At 38.6% G+C, this 17,896-nt stretch overlaps 1 protein-coding gene across 3 annotated transcripts in view; it reads right to left on the bottom strand.

The window, feature by feature from the left end:
* The window catches only part of phf14 (PHD finger protein 14), a 105,908-nt gene that overhangs the window by 25,061 nt on the left and 62,951 nt on the right, over nt 1-17,896 (bottom strand). For all 3 annotated transcript variants that reach the window (XM_033975211.2, XM_055225394.1, XM_055225395.1), the window contains exon 18: nt 3,440-3,557. In XM_033975211.2, the coding sequence (XP_033831102.1) occupies nt 3,440-3,557 (118 nt within the window). The remainder of the gene's footprint in view (nt 1-3,439; nt 3,558-17,896) is intronic.

The raw sequence follows: 17,896 nt of genomic DNA, 5'->3' as shown, positions 1-17,896 counted from the left end.
ACTTTCATATATTGAAAGAAAAGTCAATATAGTAATGATCATGACAGGCCCACAAGGCGTTAATCTTGCAAACTTGTCCAGGTTAATCGATGAGTGTGATTACTCATATCACAATATAATCATAAGAATTAAAAGAATAATAATTGTGACAAGAAAAAGCCAATCAATCAATCTGTACTCTAAAAAAGTAAGCCACATTTTAAAGTGCTTTTTCTTCTGGCTTTTCAATTCAAATGAACTTCGTTCAACTTCATTCTGAAAGTTTGTTTTATAAAGCTGGTCACATAGACACTAGTGTTGATACCCGTGGGCATATATCCAAGTTAATTTCAGTTCGGGGAGTTTAGTGGCTTGAAACTTCATCATTCCAGAGAGTATTAAAATGGACATGTAGGGATGTCAAGATTATTTGGTTAATCGAAAATCGTAAGACCATAAGAGCTAAAAAATAATCATTTTAGACAATAACAGTTTTCGAAGCAAAATTAAATAATTTCCATTGAATCTATAGTCCAGAAATGTACAATTCATCCTGTTTAAATCTGATTATTTATGTCGCTTTAATTTTTCAGAAAGGTTTATTTCATAAACCAGGTCACAGACTGTAACATGTTAGATAATGTTAGAACATGTTAGATGTCATATCGGGACATCCCTACTGATATGGAGCTGGCAACTTTCTCTGTCGTGATCTCTTTACAACATGTCCACCCATCAAATATAAAGCCCAGTTTTTGGCGAGGATCGAAGCTTTGGGTGACCAGTTCTATTTTTAGGTTCCCGCGGGCTTCAAAGGGCATCCAAGTGCACATGGGCACAAGCTTGGTGCCCCCTGTTCTAGATGAAGGGAAACGTGTTGCACGGTAAATTAAGAAAAAAAAAAATTTCCTTGTTGCTTGGTCATGGTGTGATTCATTGTGAATAATCGTTAAATCGTTATCAAGGCTTTTGGTCATTTACTCAATGAATCAGTTCATGGAGTCTTAGTCGACCAAAACCAGAAAGAAGAAAGTATGGAGTGAGTTAGCTGAACATTTGAGAGTGAATTCTGTTAATTCTACCATTTTACAAGTACATTTATTTTGCCTAGTACTTTTATGTATAAATTGCTGTTTTGCTTGAACTTCCGTGCACTTGTAGTCATGTAAAATCAGTTGGGGTCAGACACATAGAAATAAGCAATCATTTTGAGAGCTTTTGCCACACCCCGTTTTTAGTCCACTAATCGTTCGGCAAGACATGTCTTTAGTCAACTAGTAATTTCTTTATTGGACTACAGCCCTAGCTCAAACATTATTTCTTCAACTACACATATTTCCCTTCACAAAACAGTATCCCAAAAGCACCCTCAGTGAGAACCACAATGCCCTGCTAGTGTGATGGTTCAACTTTCTCACTGTGAGGCAGGAGAACCGCTGTGCATCCAATGAACTGATAAATGCAATACAAACGCGCGCTGAGAGCCAAAACATATTCATTAGAAATTAATTACAAGTATCATTAGCAAATGCTTTGATTCTATAAAGTCATTTAAGAAGAGGAAATGACGGATTCCTTTAGCGAGGCTTACTGAGCAGGGCTAAATGTGGTGCAGTTTATGCAGCAGTGGGAGCTAACCACAGGCTGGACTCACTGCTGTTAGTGGATAACAGTCATTTAGCGGAGGAAGGAGGGAGAGGGCCAGGACGCTCTCTGCTCTGAGCTCTTCTCTGATTCATACCATTCTATACAGCTGCGCAAGTGTCTCTAAAGGCAGTCACTGGCCAACGAGGATGGCTATATGCCAAATGCCTGTAAATATACTCCACATTACATCTGTTAAAAGAGGCTCGGAAGTCACCCAAACATTCTCCAAAGTCCATGTAGTGTGTTGTCTGAACAGTGACAGTGTTCAGTCTGCAGAATATGGAAAACAACTTTCTCTAACTTAGGAATGTCAAAATTATTTGGTTTGTCAATAATTGTGATGATGCAAATTGATGCATCATCAACGATTTAACGCAGATTAATCACACGTCTGTTTTAACCAAACACAAACTTGTGCTGGAAAGCTTACCTGGCAGGAGAAATGTTGTGCTCAGGAGCAAAAAGACATTATCAATTAGCATTTGCCTCTAAATATAGCAATCTATGAACAGTCTGTGCTGCTTTGACAACTGACAACCACAAACCACAAATGATGGACACCAGACAGAATCTTGTTTGTTCTTTACATTGCTTAACTTGGTTTATTAGCTCAACTCTTAGCAGGGTTTTGTAAATGTAATGTTATGCAAGACAACTCACATCAGTTAAGGCCATGATAGTTTGACAAATACTACTTACATAAGTGACTGAGAAAATTTAGCTGTTTATGTTAGATATTGATTACGTTATTTTAATGCCTTATTAAAATTAATGTAACAGAATGTTCAGTCAGGTTTTGTGTGCAACTAAACGTCATTCCCAGAAGGGTCTATTACACAATGTGAACGGAAGTGCATTCAAGATTTCACAGTCAATAACACTCCATAAGAGAATGTACCAACACTGTTGCAAAAGCAGCTCGGGACCCCAATCTCCTGTGCATCCTAATCTCAAAGCTACTAACCACTCCTTTATAGTGAGGTGCAACATAGCCAAAGAAAAGAAGTGGTTTAAGAGGGGATTTAAAGGGGCCTTTTTTTTTTGTGTGTGGAAAGAACAGGAATGGGGGCTTGCACATGATTTATCTCCTATTTGTAACTCCATCCTCTAAAAACAATAGTGCTAGCCAGTATGCTAATTGGTGTAACAGCACTCATTAGGGGCCTAAACTCAGAAACAGTTCACACTTAGTGTAGTTCAACAGATCTTTGGGATTCCAGTGAACCACGGTGAGAGCCATTATCCACAAATGAAGAAAGCATGGTATAGTGGTGAAGCTTCCCTGGAGTGGTCAGCCTACAAAAGTGGTCAGCCTACAAAAATTACCCCAAGAGCACAGCAACAACGAGGTCACAAAGGAACCCAGAACAACATCTAAACAAATGCAGGCCTCACTTGCCTCAGTAAAGGTCAGTGTTCATGACTCAACCATAAGAAAGAAACTAGACAAATGGCATGCATAGCAGAGTTCCAAGGCAAAAGCCACTGCTGTCAAAAAATAATATAAAAGCTCGTCTCACTTTTGCCAAAAAACATCTTGATGATCCCCAAAGCTTTTGAGAATATATTATGTGGACTGATGAAACAAAAGTTGAAGTTTTTGGAAGGAGTGCATCCCGTTACATCTGGCGTAAAATGAACACAGCATTTATAAAAAGAACATCATGCCAACAGTGAACCCCCCCCCCCCCCCCCCCCCCCCCCCACACACACACACACCTCTTCTCACAATAATAGTGAATAATAGTAAAATCATGTCCCTTCTCACAATAGTCGTGACACTAAACTGTAATACTGTGACATCCCTACTCACCTTGGAGGAGGAAGTGTCGCATTCCTGGCAGATCCAACCATAGCCCGTCTGCTTGGGGGACTTCTTCAAGGGGGGGTCCAGACAGCCAAAGTGGTAGCACAGGCTGCACTGGTCACACCTGAACACACACACAGAAGAGGAGCGGGGCGTTATTGTGGTGATGGATGAAGGCGGGCCCAGGAGCTGTCAGTCATTAGACTTTGTTAATGCCGGCTTAAGCGGAGATAATCAGTCCACTCCCTTGACCCGACACAGCCATTGAGCGTCCAATGGCTCGGATCAGCGCGGGTAAATACAGGCCTTGTTATGGGGAGATGGATGGCCCCACATGAGGCTGCAGAGGACAGGGACGACAAGACCAGGAGGTAGGGCCAAAAAGCAGCACAAAGTTAGACAAGGTAAAAACAGGGTCATTATTACATGTAGGTTACCCTGTATTTATTGGTTTCTATTATATTAGAGAGGGTGAATTTTACTTCTATGGGGTATTAACTACTAACAAAATCATTTAGGTCATCATGTAACATTTAGATCACCATATTTGCCGAAAGCAACATATTAAAATGTTTAATACGTAGCACTTTTGGTTGTTATGCTCAGTCTCCCCTCCCTCTGCTCTTCGGACCTAGTCACTCCCCCTTCAGAGCGCTATCGCAACACAATCAGCGTACATCCGACTAATGAAACTACTGCACATCTCATCAGATTTGTCAAGTTATGATATGTCATGCTTTTGAATATTCATGGAAATTTCTGTGTGGGAGCACGGGTAGAGTTTTGGTAAAATAGGGCTTTTAATGTATTAGTTATAGGCGCCATTTTGAGATGATGTCCTTTTGAATTGTTCGAATTGGCGGAGATTATACTTTTCCATAGTAACAAGTCATTTCCCTTAAATTTCACTTTTTGTTACTATTTTTGTTAGTTTTTTTCTAAATATATTGTGACTAGATCTATTCTTATAGCTGTTCACTGTCTGCTTGGAGATGCTTGGAGGTTGTTGCTTTGATGGGAAAGTTCAAGAGTATGTAATTAAAATGTATCCATCTTGCATTTATTCATCACAGGTGTTTTTATTGCTGGACAAATGTACATTATCACCTTGAGCTGCTTGTCTCCAAGGAGATAGAGAAGTTTAATGGCATTCTGTAGACCATTCCTGGCAAAACAATAACATACCCAATGTAGACAAGCAGGTGGCCTACTCTCCACCAGAAAAGTTACTGTTTTTACTACTAGACAGCCAAAGGGCTTGATTGGTCCTAGTAAGTGGTAAACATAGTAGATTTGCAAATGCGGGAATATTTTCTGTTAAAAAAAAAAAAAAAAAAGTTGTGAAAGTTTTGATATAAAGTTAAGCAGACAGACGTAACTCTTTCATAGGGGTCATGTGTTGAACTGAGGCACTGGAGCAATACAAGAATGGAGGAGCAGGAGGTGCCCCCACAGCCCAGACCCTTATGCCTGGATAGTTCTGTCTGGGTCAAACTAGCGGTAATAAAAAATATTCTCTGGTTGCCATGAATTTTACTCCCAGGCAGCAACAACTACTCAATTATTCAAATAATTTCAGGATAAATGAATAATCATTAATCATTGGCTGTATTAAAAACAGTAGTAACACCTACAAGGAGATAAGAGGGTGGTCGACATTACACCAGAAAAGTTACATAGTACACCTTCATGTCATAAGTAGGGTTGCACCTATACTGGTAACAAATATTGACACTGATACTGAAAAATTTACTGGATTGGGTGTCGCATCTATGATTTTGGTTAAGCCGATATGCTGGTTGAGCGATTAATTGGACAAAGTAAAACCATTTACAGGCTGATTTTGGCCCAGAATATCTCATAATGTTTAAAGATTTATTGATATGAAGCCGTTCATTGGTTATCGGAACACAGATAGATCTCTTGTGTAATAAGTTAAATGTGTTTTAAGGAAATAACTGCATAACATTTTCCATCCCTACACAGGTATCGATTAATATCATGTATCGGCAGACACTTAAAGTCAAAGTATCACTATCGGTATCGGAACTGAAAAAGTTGGATCGGTGCAAGCTTGATCTTTTTTAAGAATTTTTTCATGTTTTATGCAAATACACAAAACAGTAATAAAATGTACCTAAATACAACTTTACAAACTCACTGAATGCCAATGCTTTTACAGCTCCATTAGGGAAACAGAAGATTACAACTGCTATTCACACATTTATTATTATTTTTAAAGGTCACTGCAGAAAAAGCCACACAAAACTGGTACGTTATATAGTGTCCTATTTGCGTACAATGAGGAGGCCTTAATTACAGAGCACTCCAGGCGCACTGGTTGATGGTGTGTTCGTGGTGAGCCGGTTGGATGGGATTTTTCAGTACTGTCAAAGTGAATGGTGTTGTGTTAATCAGTTATGAGATGGCCTGCCCTTCCCTAATGCCCACACTCCACAATTAGACCCAATTACAGTCTAATCAATGGAGGAGATTCACATGCTGCACTCAAGTCTGATAAGAGGAGGTCAACGCCAATCGCTCTTAGTTTTAGAAACTATTCTTGGATGATAGAAGATTTATGTCATAAGATGTGTATATATATATATATATATATATATATATATATATATAGTGCATCTAATTATATAGTGTTTTATAGTCTGATAATCAGGTAAGTAGGGAATAACTTTGGACCACTGCAAACCATTTAAATGAGCTAGTTCTCTTTTTCCCATTTAAAAAAGAAAATGGAAAAATTAGGTACATCACCTTTAACTTATTATCTCATCTCAATAAAACAATGCCATCAATTGCCACTTATAGATGTCAATAGTAACATGGGCTGTGCACAATTAATACAAGTTTTATGGAATTGAGATCCAACCATCTTACACTGTCGATCAACTTGGGTTTTTTAATAGAGAGGTACACAACCAATGCTCTGTCGGTTATAGTATATGGGTTGGAGCAGAATTTAAACTTAAGGAAGACATATTGTGTTTTTGTCTGTTATATAGTTAATTGATGATACTCGTGGATGATTATGCTATATTAGATTGCTATACTGATCTTAAATTACTTCATAAAAGAAACAAGTCCAGTGTCTTCCAGTTGAAAATTGCAATAATTTAACAGAATCAAGGAACAAAGTAATACAGAGCAGTGGACGGGTAGGGGGGTAGGGGAAAATGTCATTTATTTGGAACGATGGCATCTTGAATGCAGGAGAATAAAGATTATTCAAACATGAATGAATACGTCTAAATACAACTTTGAGTGGGCAAATTAATGGGGAAAAACAATTAAAACATGGTAAATAGCTGTTAAAAGTTGACTTTGCATAATAAGTTCAATTTGAAATAGCAATGATTAAACGTTTGATGTTCTGGAAATTATTATTGAAAAACTGATTTGTCTTCAATAAAAGCAAAATTAAATTAAATTTAATACAGCTAAATTGAATATGTTAAAAAGCAGATTTGTGTTGTAATGCAGTCAGTTCCTGATTCTAGTCAGTGCATTTAGAATATTCCATAGCAAAGTACAATGTTATCAATTGGGGAAAACATCTCTTGCCTCCATTTGGGAGTATGACATTATCACAATGTAGAATCTGAAAACTACCAATATGAAGAGCCTTACTTGTACCTTGTGCTACATTACATATATATTATTAATATTGAAATAAATGGGATTCAGTCGGTTCTGGCTCTTACACCTCATAGCTTGTTTGTTGGATAAAAACAGAGCAATTTTATTAAGACGTGAGGGAAAAAAAAAAGTTTATGCTCAAATTTATGAATAAATAAGCGCTGGCATTTCATCACAATATTATATCCAAATCCTTCAATATATTATTTCACTTTACAATTTACAAGCCCCAAGACAATAACAATACTTTTCATTTCATTTCAAAGTTTACCTCTGCTAACCCCAAATCCTCCTGACAGCGTTAACCTTACAGTCATCTTAACTCCACGCTAAATCTACCCCATTCAGTCCGGATACCAGTCTTTTCACAACAGCGTCCAGATATGAATATGCTGAGATCCCATTAAGGGCTGCTTCCAACAACCTGTCCACAGATGATTTATGGTGCTACTGCCATGGGCTCAGGTATGGGTTTTGAGCGGGAGAGAGTTGGATGTGCGAGCGGAAAGAAATTAGGCAGTTAAGATGGTGGCAGATCGGACGGCGGCGTGGACAAACACAATATGGTGACGGCACTGATGGTGGCCAAGAGAGGGAGGTATGGAGAGAGACAGACAGAAGAAAGGAGATGATAGTGGAAGAGAAGAATAGGAGGCTTTGTTAATGGCAGGGTGCATAAATGTCAGTGAGGGGAGGTCTATGACAATGCTTTTGAAAGGGATGTTTTGTGCATTTCATGGTCCAATCATATTGTTCAAGCTTTTTTAAAAGACTTTGGATATCTTAACTGTGCAAAACTGTACCTTAGCGAAAAGGGGCAGGGAATCGGCCACTAATACCTCAATTTTCTAACCAGTAAGTCAGCAGAATTGTTTCTTTTATTAAGTTGTTAAAAATCAATATTGCAATTTAAAATGTCTAAAATATAAAATAAAGATCAATAAGATGGTAACTTTAAATCATTGTAAACAAACCTTATACTTTAACTTTTCTGCCACAATAAGACCAACTGAATGCAGAATAAACCTGATTGAGGTCGTAGAATAAATAGTAAAACCACACCATAATTTCCTAAATGGATCAAAATTGTCCAAGTGATTTAAGACTTTTTTTTTTTTTTACGCCATGTGACGCTTATTAGCTTCACTTGAATTGAAATTTACAGTATCAGAGTGAACTGGATGCAAGTTGTAGAAATCCCTCATGTGGAAGTGTCTCCCAGTTTAATATAGAGTTTTACAGAAGTGCTGAATGGTTTTTGGAGAGTGGAGCTGTAGATTTGTGGCCCCGAGGCGCTGGGAGCTTTGGAGAAGGCTGCCGATGCTAAAGTATGGCATAAACAACTGCTGCTAACAGAAGGGGAGCGCCGCACCAGCTTGGCTCCAGATTTACGGAGTACTCTCTCAATGCAAACGATGAGTGGTGGAATCCGGTTCAACTATGGAAGGTAGACGGGGATATAGGAGAGAGTAGATTAAGTTTGAGGAGACGTATTGTGAAATCATGTGGGTAATAAAAATATAAATGCTACAAAATCTACAGTTGATGGTTACTTGTTAAGGAGTGGTACTTGTGGTAAAAAATGGCTTCTTCCATCTCTGACATGTTAGTGCCATATGAACCATCTCACACTCTGAGGACTTCAGGGACAGGCCTCCTGCTGGTGCCCAGAGTCAGGACTAAACATGGGGAATCAACATTTCAGTTTTATGCAGCTAGAACCTGGAACAGCGAGACAGGCCTCTACTTTGATAATGTTTAAATCCAGGCTCAAAATGGTTCTGTTTGGCTGTGCATACGACTGAAAGGTTTTTATATTTCACCTTTCCCCTTTAATGTTAATTTAATGATGATTATTTGTGATTATTTGTGTTTTGATTTGTGATATTGTGATTTTAATGTATTTCTTATTCTGTAAAGCACTTTGAATTACTTGGAGTAAGAATTGTGCTATACAAATAAACCTGCCTTACCCTCCAAACCAGCCTAATTACAGTTTGAAAATGATCTTTGTTGTCCACAGACCATCACAAGATGTTGTACCTGGTTTTTATCATCTTAAAAACCTGAAAAACACAACTAGTTAATTTTGAACAGTTAGCAGCGGTCCAAAGTTAGTCCATGCCGAATATGCTAAGTATTCAAAACGGTGAATTTATAAGCCCATTGCACTATACTCTCAGGGTCCAGTGCACTTTCCTTTTATGGTAAAGCAAAAACCAACCCATGCACTTCCTAATAATGAAATACTTTATGATTAGACACACATAGTAAATAGTGAACTTAATTTGACCTCAGAGCTGCTTATACAATATATCTGTCTGTACCAGGGCAAAACTAATTTTACTCAAATATATACAATATATACAACATAGAACAATACAGAAAATTCTGTACAGCATACCCAAAGCATGCACACAGAGCACACGGTCACAGCAGTGACTCAAACAGACAAACTCATCTTGCTGCATGAAGAGTCCGCTCGTTTGATTGAGAACTAAAATACAACTACCAGTAGATACTTGCATAGCCTGAGCCCGTCAGCCTGATAGCATCAATGTCAAGCTACAACTCTAATGCTCTGCCTCATGTTTTCACTCATCGGCAGAATGAAAACTTTGAGATGACTTGTTAGACATAAAGTAACCAGCCTGTATCCCCTCTCTCATGTCATGGGCTCAGATGGAGTGTTCTGAGGGAGCAAACCTCAGAGGAAAAGCGACTGATTCACTCCATTTTGGACGTCTAATTATTGGGCTAAATTATCGGTGAACATTTTTATCATTGATATTATTAGTGTGACATTATCAGCTGATAATTATGGGTGACACTATTATTGTGCACCCCTAATTTATATAACACTTCTACCTCTTAAAGTGTGGCATTACTTTGCAGTAACATGTCCAGAAAATCCATACAGATACATTGGAAAAAAACAAGGTGCTCCCTCCCCCACCTGGCCTTTTTTCAAGCTCACCTGTGCTCTCTAGTCTTCTTCCACCATCCACACTATCAGACAGAAATATCATAGATAGCATCTAGTGGTGATATGTGAGAACAGGGGCGGGTCAGCCAATCTAATTACAGATGGTACCTTTAAGGCAATTTAAAGACTTTGCATGTACATGCATCATGATAAAATCAAAATTATGATCTGACTCAAAGTTTTAGCATATTGTTAATCCCTACACTACCTGCATAAATTTGAAAACTTCTGAACATTTCAGCCCCTTAAAGTGCTCACAAACCAGCGATTGCTTCACTGAGCACCTTTTCCATGTTTCCCCACATCAGCACTGACCTGTTTAATTTACCTCCGCTCACACACGACTGCTTTCACACCCATTCATTCCTTTTCCATGCTCGGTGATTAATTAACTTTTTTCCAGGCCAAACACAATTGGCCTTTTAGATGTGTGTGCGGTGCTAAATCCTGATCAAAATTCCAACTATCGCCCATTCCCAGATTCATGACCTAGCATGTGGCTCACTACGCGGCACTTAAATTCACAGATCTTCACGCCGATACCTGAATGCAACACAATAGGTTCATTAAGGTAAAGTAATTAGGGGAAAAAAAAGACTGGAAAATCTCAAAGTTCTGTTTTCACCTTTCATGGTTAATCAATTGCTCAGAACAAAAGGAGCATTTGAGGAGCGCAAGCTTTTGGGTCATTTGTCTTCCATTGACGAGACAACAGGAGGGCGCCGAAATCTCCTATCCTCCACCTGCCTCTGAACATCACTAATGCGTGGCAGCTGTTACCTTATTCCCAGACAACTCATGAGATTCCAATTATCTATGCCAATTAAGAGTTCTTTAGTGATTTCGTTCAAGCTAGCATGTGAAATGTGTAAACAGTAAGTGGGTATTACGGCACCTTTTATAGCCATGGTGCACGCAGTGCCAAAGGGAGGTCCTCCATAACTCCACGCTGATTGCGCTTTAACGCGGCTCGGTGCAAATAGACCCGTGGACTCCTGCCGAGAGCTCTCGGAGATCCAAACATAACTGCGTAACTGTGTACTTTATGCAAGTGCTTAATTTCAACAGGGTGTAACATCAGAACATATAGTGGAGCCTGTATAAAAAAAAAAAAAAGCCTTTTACTCCATACTGTATAGTGTGAAAGCAGCTATTGGTGGAAATAGTGACACTGAATAATATACATTACAATACAATACACAAACAATACATTTTAAGGGTGCATCATTACCATTACATACACATAGAACGTAATTTGTTCCAAACCTGAAACTAAACGTGGACTAAACCAGGATTAAAGCAGGAATAGAATAGGACCAAATCAATACCACACTGTCACTGTGTCCAAACCAGTGTGACCACACCCTCAAAGGTATTTTCTTGGATGAGATCCTTGAAGAAGCAATTGCCAGAGAAAAAATGTTGTTCAATGAGAGACGTTGTTGGGTGAGAATCATTTGGAAAAAAACATTTAAGTGAGAAAAGGCACAAAGTGAGTGAAGCTAACAGTTATTCTAACATGATATTTTATGATGGTTATTTTCCTGTTAGTTAGTTGGTTAGTTTCCTGTCTCCAATCAGCATCAAAATTTCAATCAAAGTGAGTTTTATGAAATACAGCAAGAAATATTCATGACTTTATATTGATATAGCAGCTGCGATAGCAATACTGCATCATCAAATAAAGTATATATATCACTACATATACCCTCCACAGTGGAGTGAATCAAGTCAAGACTGTACGTATATATATAAATGGACATAGCTAATCTGCTAGCAACTGCGTTTCAAATAGGAAGTGATCATGGACGTGCTTCCAGCTCCATCGACTCTGGCTCCAATTCACTTTACATTCAAAAACTGTCACCCCTCTCTCCATAAATGCTGCTGTCAGGCTCGTCATTTTTGTCTTAAAATGTTCATATTGACCCGCTCTATATAACCCTGGTATTTTTATTTTGTTATTGTGTCTGTAACTCAGTATATGCACATTAATAACAGACTACAGGTTTGATTTGACACCATTGCTAAGCACCGGTCCCCTGCGCCCTGCCCCAGTAGTGCGGATGGCAAGGGGTGTTACCTTCAACAGCTTCTCTCCAGATTGGCTCTTTGGTTGCTATGATACTTGAGGTCAGAATTCCAAAAATGGAACTCCGCTCCAGATTCGTCCCTATAACTCCTCGCTGCGATGAGCTTCATTTAGCTCGAATGCTATGGGTGACATCACACTCCCTTAGTTGACTGTATAAAGAAATGGTTCTTTATACAGTCAATGCTTAAGATCCACTTTTATTCTCTGGCTTTTAACACAGTGCTGTTGTTTGGTTCTCAGAGTCTTTGTTTTAATTTATTTGACTTACTTATTGATATTTTATGGAGTTAGTTTTTCTCTGATTTGATTTAACTGTTTTTTGTTTTTTTAATTATTATTATTTTGTGACATATCCCTTTTGTTGTTGTTTTTTATCATCCGTCTCTGTACAACACTTTAGAAACGGTTTTGTTAGTAAAATCTGCTATATAAAAAAAGTGAATTTGGATTTGGATATTTCATCACTCCTGGCTTATAGCAAATGTTTTGGGTTCAAGGAGAAAAAGTAGAACACAACTTCCCTGGATGACACATTTCAGTTTGAACACCTCCACCTGTGTCTAACTTTAAGCTGTTTATTGTCTGTGTCTCCTACTCTAACCTTACACCTCACCACAACAAGGTCCTTGATGTTATCTAAGCAATTTGGCCTTGCTTTAATCATTGGGAAAATTGAGCAAAACCCCACACACCCCCACACCCCCTCCCTCTCTCTCTGCCCGCCCCTCCCTCTCACTGTGGGAGCGGACCCAATCCAATCACTCATAAGCGAGCCTATTGATTGATGTAATCTTATTGGAGGTGAGGTGGTAGAGGCCGGCCGATTGATCGCTTTTGTCTGCTACACGTGTTGCCATCGCCGGCTGACTTGTGTCCACTCTCATCTGGTTTAATCTCTGTGTGAAGTTCTCCAATGCCCCGTGGCGCCCCCCCATGACCCACCGGTGAACAGCGCTCTCACATCTGTTCTATTTGATGTTGCACTAGGCGTAAAGTACCTGTCACTACAATGTCCTCGCTTCCGTTCATCCAGAGATGGTGAATTCAAATCACGAATCGAGGATTAGGATGTCAATAATACACACAAGTAGATGGTAACGACAAGAATGAAATCGTTCAATATGTGATTTAAGATATGAAAAAAGGTAATACTCTTGTGTCGATGCGTTTTAAAATGTACTGCTGAACAATTTTGGAAATGTATGCAATTCTGAGTTAGTATTAGTATTGCAGTAAGATTTGCACTTATGTTTTAAGTGTAGGATTCTGCTGTCAAAAATCAAAAACTTAGCTGGAGTTAGTATTTTTGCCTAATTTATGCTATTTATTTATCCATTTAAGTATTAATCCACACTAAATTTCTTCTGAGCACTCAAAAATGCTGTTGGCATTTTGCTAAGATTGTGATGCCATAGGTAAAACGCCATATTTCTCCTGCTCAGTTTTAAGTCCATAAACCATCACTGGACTCATTCTATGGGCAAACTCTAATTTTCAAATGTGGACATTATTTTATATTATGTGAAATACATACTTGCACTTGAAATGCATACTTAAAGAACACATATTATGCATTCTTGGGATTCATTTAAGTCCAGGACCATTAACATTTGAGAAAAGACATCTGAGTTGCTAAAACCACATGCATTTTTGTAACATGTTTGTAAATGTCTAAACTGCAGAGTTAGCAGGTTCTACACTGAATAAAACTTAATTTCTTTTGCCAATAATAAAATATTATAAACTACATTAGTATTAACTAATTGCAAACTTTACTAATTGGGCTCATTCAAATTGCTGTTTTGATTCGACTGTGATTGAGCTTGCAACCCTTCCAATACTGACATTGGTAGCCACATCAACAAGTCAGTTTTTTTAAATGTACAAATACATTTACAAAACATAAAAAGCATTTAAAAGAAAAGCCCAAACGATTCCCTTGACAATTTCTTAAACTCTCAGAATACCAACAGAAACTAATTAACTATCTTAAGCCACAAAACTTTCCATTCTATGACATTTGATTTGACCATTTGGATTTGTTAGCAGCTCCAGCTTCAGGCTAAATGCATGTGGCTCTATCAGGGAGTCGCCTTTAATATGTGCTGTGCAAGTTATCAAGTTATTATAGAGACATTGATGAGAAAATGGGTTTAAGGGCAGAGAGGTGATTGCCAATACTTTTCTACAGGTATTATTTTTTCGTACCAAGCTGATGTCAAATGCAAAAAGAGCCTTAGTCTGACAACTCGTCTTGTATCGGATGATAATGCATAATATGTGAGATATATATATATATATATATATATATATATATATATATATATATATATATATATATATATATATATATGTCATGTTTCTATCATTTCATTTGGCTGTAAATAACGCAAAATCTACAAGCTTTGAAGTTTAAAGCATGACCTGATACAGACCTTTTCCCACTGATCTTATCTGATATTTGTCTAGTTGTTGTGGCTGATAACTGAAATTTGACATTTAGAGTCAGTTACCTGCTTATGTCCCCGGAGTTATTATTGCTTGTTGTTATTGCTTTGTCTGTTGTCCCACAGTATGGCATGTATCTTGTGGCAACATATCTCCAGCCACTAGTCCAAATTACAAATCAGATCAGATATGCATGATATATAGCAAGACTGCATGATATGTTTTTTTAAATATTTTTTTTTTGCAATAACACCAAATGCAAGATTGAAAAGTTTAATGTTGTACTATGAAATATTCCAGATTGAAATGTAATATCTCCATAGAGACAGGCAGAGATCCATCCACCAGAAAGCTTATGTGGTGCACCTTTAATAAGTTCATATTGCTTTATCAAACTAAAGCAGACTTCTAAGCCAAAGCCTATATTCACATTAATAAAATTACATACAACAGCATCAACATAATGTTATGTACTATTAGGGCTGAACGATTCGGGGAAATATCTAATTGCAATTTATGTTTTAATAATAAGATTCTGCTCAAAGTTCACATTTTAAACACATCCAGAAGAACTGAGAAAAAGTCTGAAATATGAACTGACAAATTAATACAACAATCATATTTCAGAAAATATTTGTACAGATCTAAACTACAGGGTTAGCAGTTTTATGCAGAATAAAACAGGAGATTTTGTTGCTTGTGGTGGAAATGATGGCACTTCAAAAAAATTACTGCCTTTGTGATTTGTCAATTGTGATTTCTATTTGATTGCGATTAATCTTGCTGCCTTATTCTCTATCAGTTCCACAGACATGCGTCCAGCTATATTGACAGCTCATACGTGGTCTTCCAAACTTCTTTTCTTTACACTGCGGTTGGCGTTGTTAAAACAAGTCTGAGAATTTATCACAAGCGGCCAATGCAATTACCCCGAGAGTGGTCACGTGACACGGATCGATGCGGAACAAAGCAATCGCCCATTGACTCCCCTCCATGACAGAGTGCGCCGGTGTCCCGCTCCAGAAAAGACTGCATTATTGGAGTTTGCAAAACGGCACTTTTTGATTTACTGTGGGCTGGTGCTGCTACATTAGAAAAGAGCCATTGTTTTTATCATTGGGGAAGTAATGAATGGAGGAGAGCTTTGTCAGGAGGCGGCCTTTATTAGCTCTTCCTGGTGCAGCTCATTCACTGTTAGGACACAAGAGGATATAGATACAGATCTGTTCCAACTACTATAGCAATGATTTCACACGGTGGTGCAAGTCTGCTTTTGTCTGTTACCTATAAGCAACAACACAAGTCATGTCACGCAAGCGAGTAAGTAACTAAGGAAAGAGTGGGATCGTTGGGGTCATTTGAACATACGTGAGATGGTCCTCATGCATGGGTTGTTGTACGTTTTTAAAGGTCCACAACTGACTCTTGTGGGCATGTGTTAGAACGTTGTTACCTCATCAAAAACATGACTGGTGCTGTGTTTTGTTTCATTCACACATGTTATGTAATCTTGCATTATTAATTGTCTACATCTCCAAGGCTCAAAATGCTCTCTTCCACCTTGTGATGTCATGAAGTGGTAGTTTTTCAAGTTAACAGTGTTCCTTTACCTTTAGTTTGGTAGATACAGTGGGGCAAAAAAGTATGTAGTTAGCCACCAATTGTCCAAGTTCTCCCACTTAAAAAGATGAGAGAGGCCTGTAATTGGTCCAAGTTGTATTTGAACTCGTTATCAGTATAAAAGACACCTGTCCACAACCTCAAACAGTCAGACACCAAACTCCACTATGGCCAAGACCAAAGAGCTGTCAAAGGACACCAGAAGCACAATTGTAGACCAGCACCAGGCTGGGAACACTGAATCTGCAATAGGTGAGCAGCTTGGGGTGAAGAAATCAACTGTGGGAGCAATTATTAGAAAATACAAGACATACAAGACAATCTCCCTCGATCTGGGGCTCCACGCAAGAGCTCACCCTGTGGGGTCAAAATGATCACAAGAACGCTAAGAAAAAATCCCAGAACCACACGGGGGGACCTAGTGAATGACCTGCAGAGAGTTGGGACCAAAGTAACAAAGGCTACCACCAGTAACACACTACCCTGCCAGGGACTCAAATCCTGCAGTGCCAGATGTGTCCCCCTGCTTAAGGGGGACACACCTGCCAGTAAATGTCCAGGCCCGTCTGAAGTTTTCTAGAGAGCATTTGGATGATCCAGAAGAGGATTGGGAGAATGTCATATGGTCAGATGAAACTAGAATAGAACTTTTTGCTAAAAACTCAACTTGTCGTTGCTGAGCTGCATCCCTGAGCTGCATCCCAAGACCATACCTACTGTGAAACATGGGGGTGGAAACATCATGCTTTGGGGCTGTTTTTATGCAAAGGGACCAGGACAACTAATCCGTGTAAAGGAAAGAATGAATGGGGCCATGTATCGCGAGATTTTGAGTGAAAACCTCCATCCGTCAGCAAGGCCACTGAAGATGAAACGTGCCTGGGTCTTTCCGCATGACAATGAGCCCAAACACACCGCCCGGGCAACGAAGAAGTGACTTTGTAAGAAGCATTTCAAGGAGTGGCCTAGCCAGTCTCCAGATCTCAACCACATAGAAAATCTTTAGAGGGAGATGAAAGTCCGTGTTACCCAGCGACAGCCCTAAAACATCACTGCTCTAGAGGAGATCTGCAGGAAGAATGAGCCAAACTACCAGCAACAGTGTGTGAAAACCTTAGAGACTTATAGAAAACATTTGACCTCTGTCGTTGCCAACAAAGGGTAAATAAAGTATTGAGCTGAACTTTTGTTATTCATCAAATAGCTATTTTCCACCATAATTTGTGAATAAATTCTTCAGACAATGCAATTTTCTGGATTTTTTTTCTCATTTTGTCTCTCATAGTTGAAGTGTACCTATGATGAAAAATACAGGCCTCTCTCCTCTTGTTAAGTGGGACAACTTGCGCAATTGGTGAGTGACGAAATAATTTTGCCCCACTGTATTGGTAATTCCAGGTCTGAAATCATCCAAATTATTCTAGTGATGGTCTTTTCTGTATGACAGAAGAACCCAGTCGAAATATGCAGGGTTTGTGTGTTAAAGGTGTGAATGAAACAAAACACAACTTCAGGTATGTTTTTGATGAGGAAACAATACTATATCATAGATCAGAAAATAGTTTAATATGGGCCCTTTAAAGGACATTACACAAAATCATGGCAAAAATCAGGGTAAATGGCCTTTTTAACATAATTTTACAGAAAATGTATTGTGATG

Source organism: Periophthalmus magnuspinnatus, chromosome 11 (assembly GCF_009829125.3).
Source record: "Periophthalmus magnuspinnatus isolate fPerMag1 chromosome 11, fPerMag1.2.pri, whole genome shotgun sequence".
In the NCBI taxonomy this organism is placed as follows: Eukaryota; Metazoa; Chordata; class Actinopteri; order Gobiiformes; family Gobiidae; genus Periophthalmus; species Periophthalmus magnuspinnatus.
This window is presented reverse-complemented; position numbering and strand designations above follow the sequence as displayed.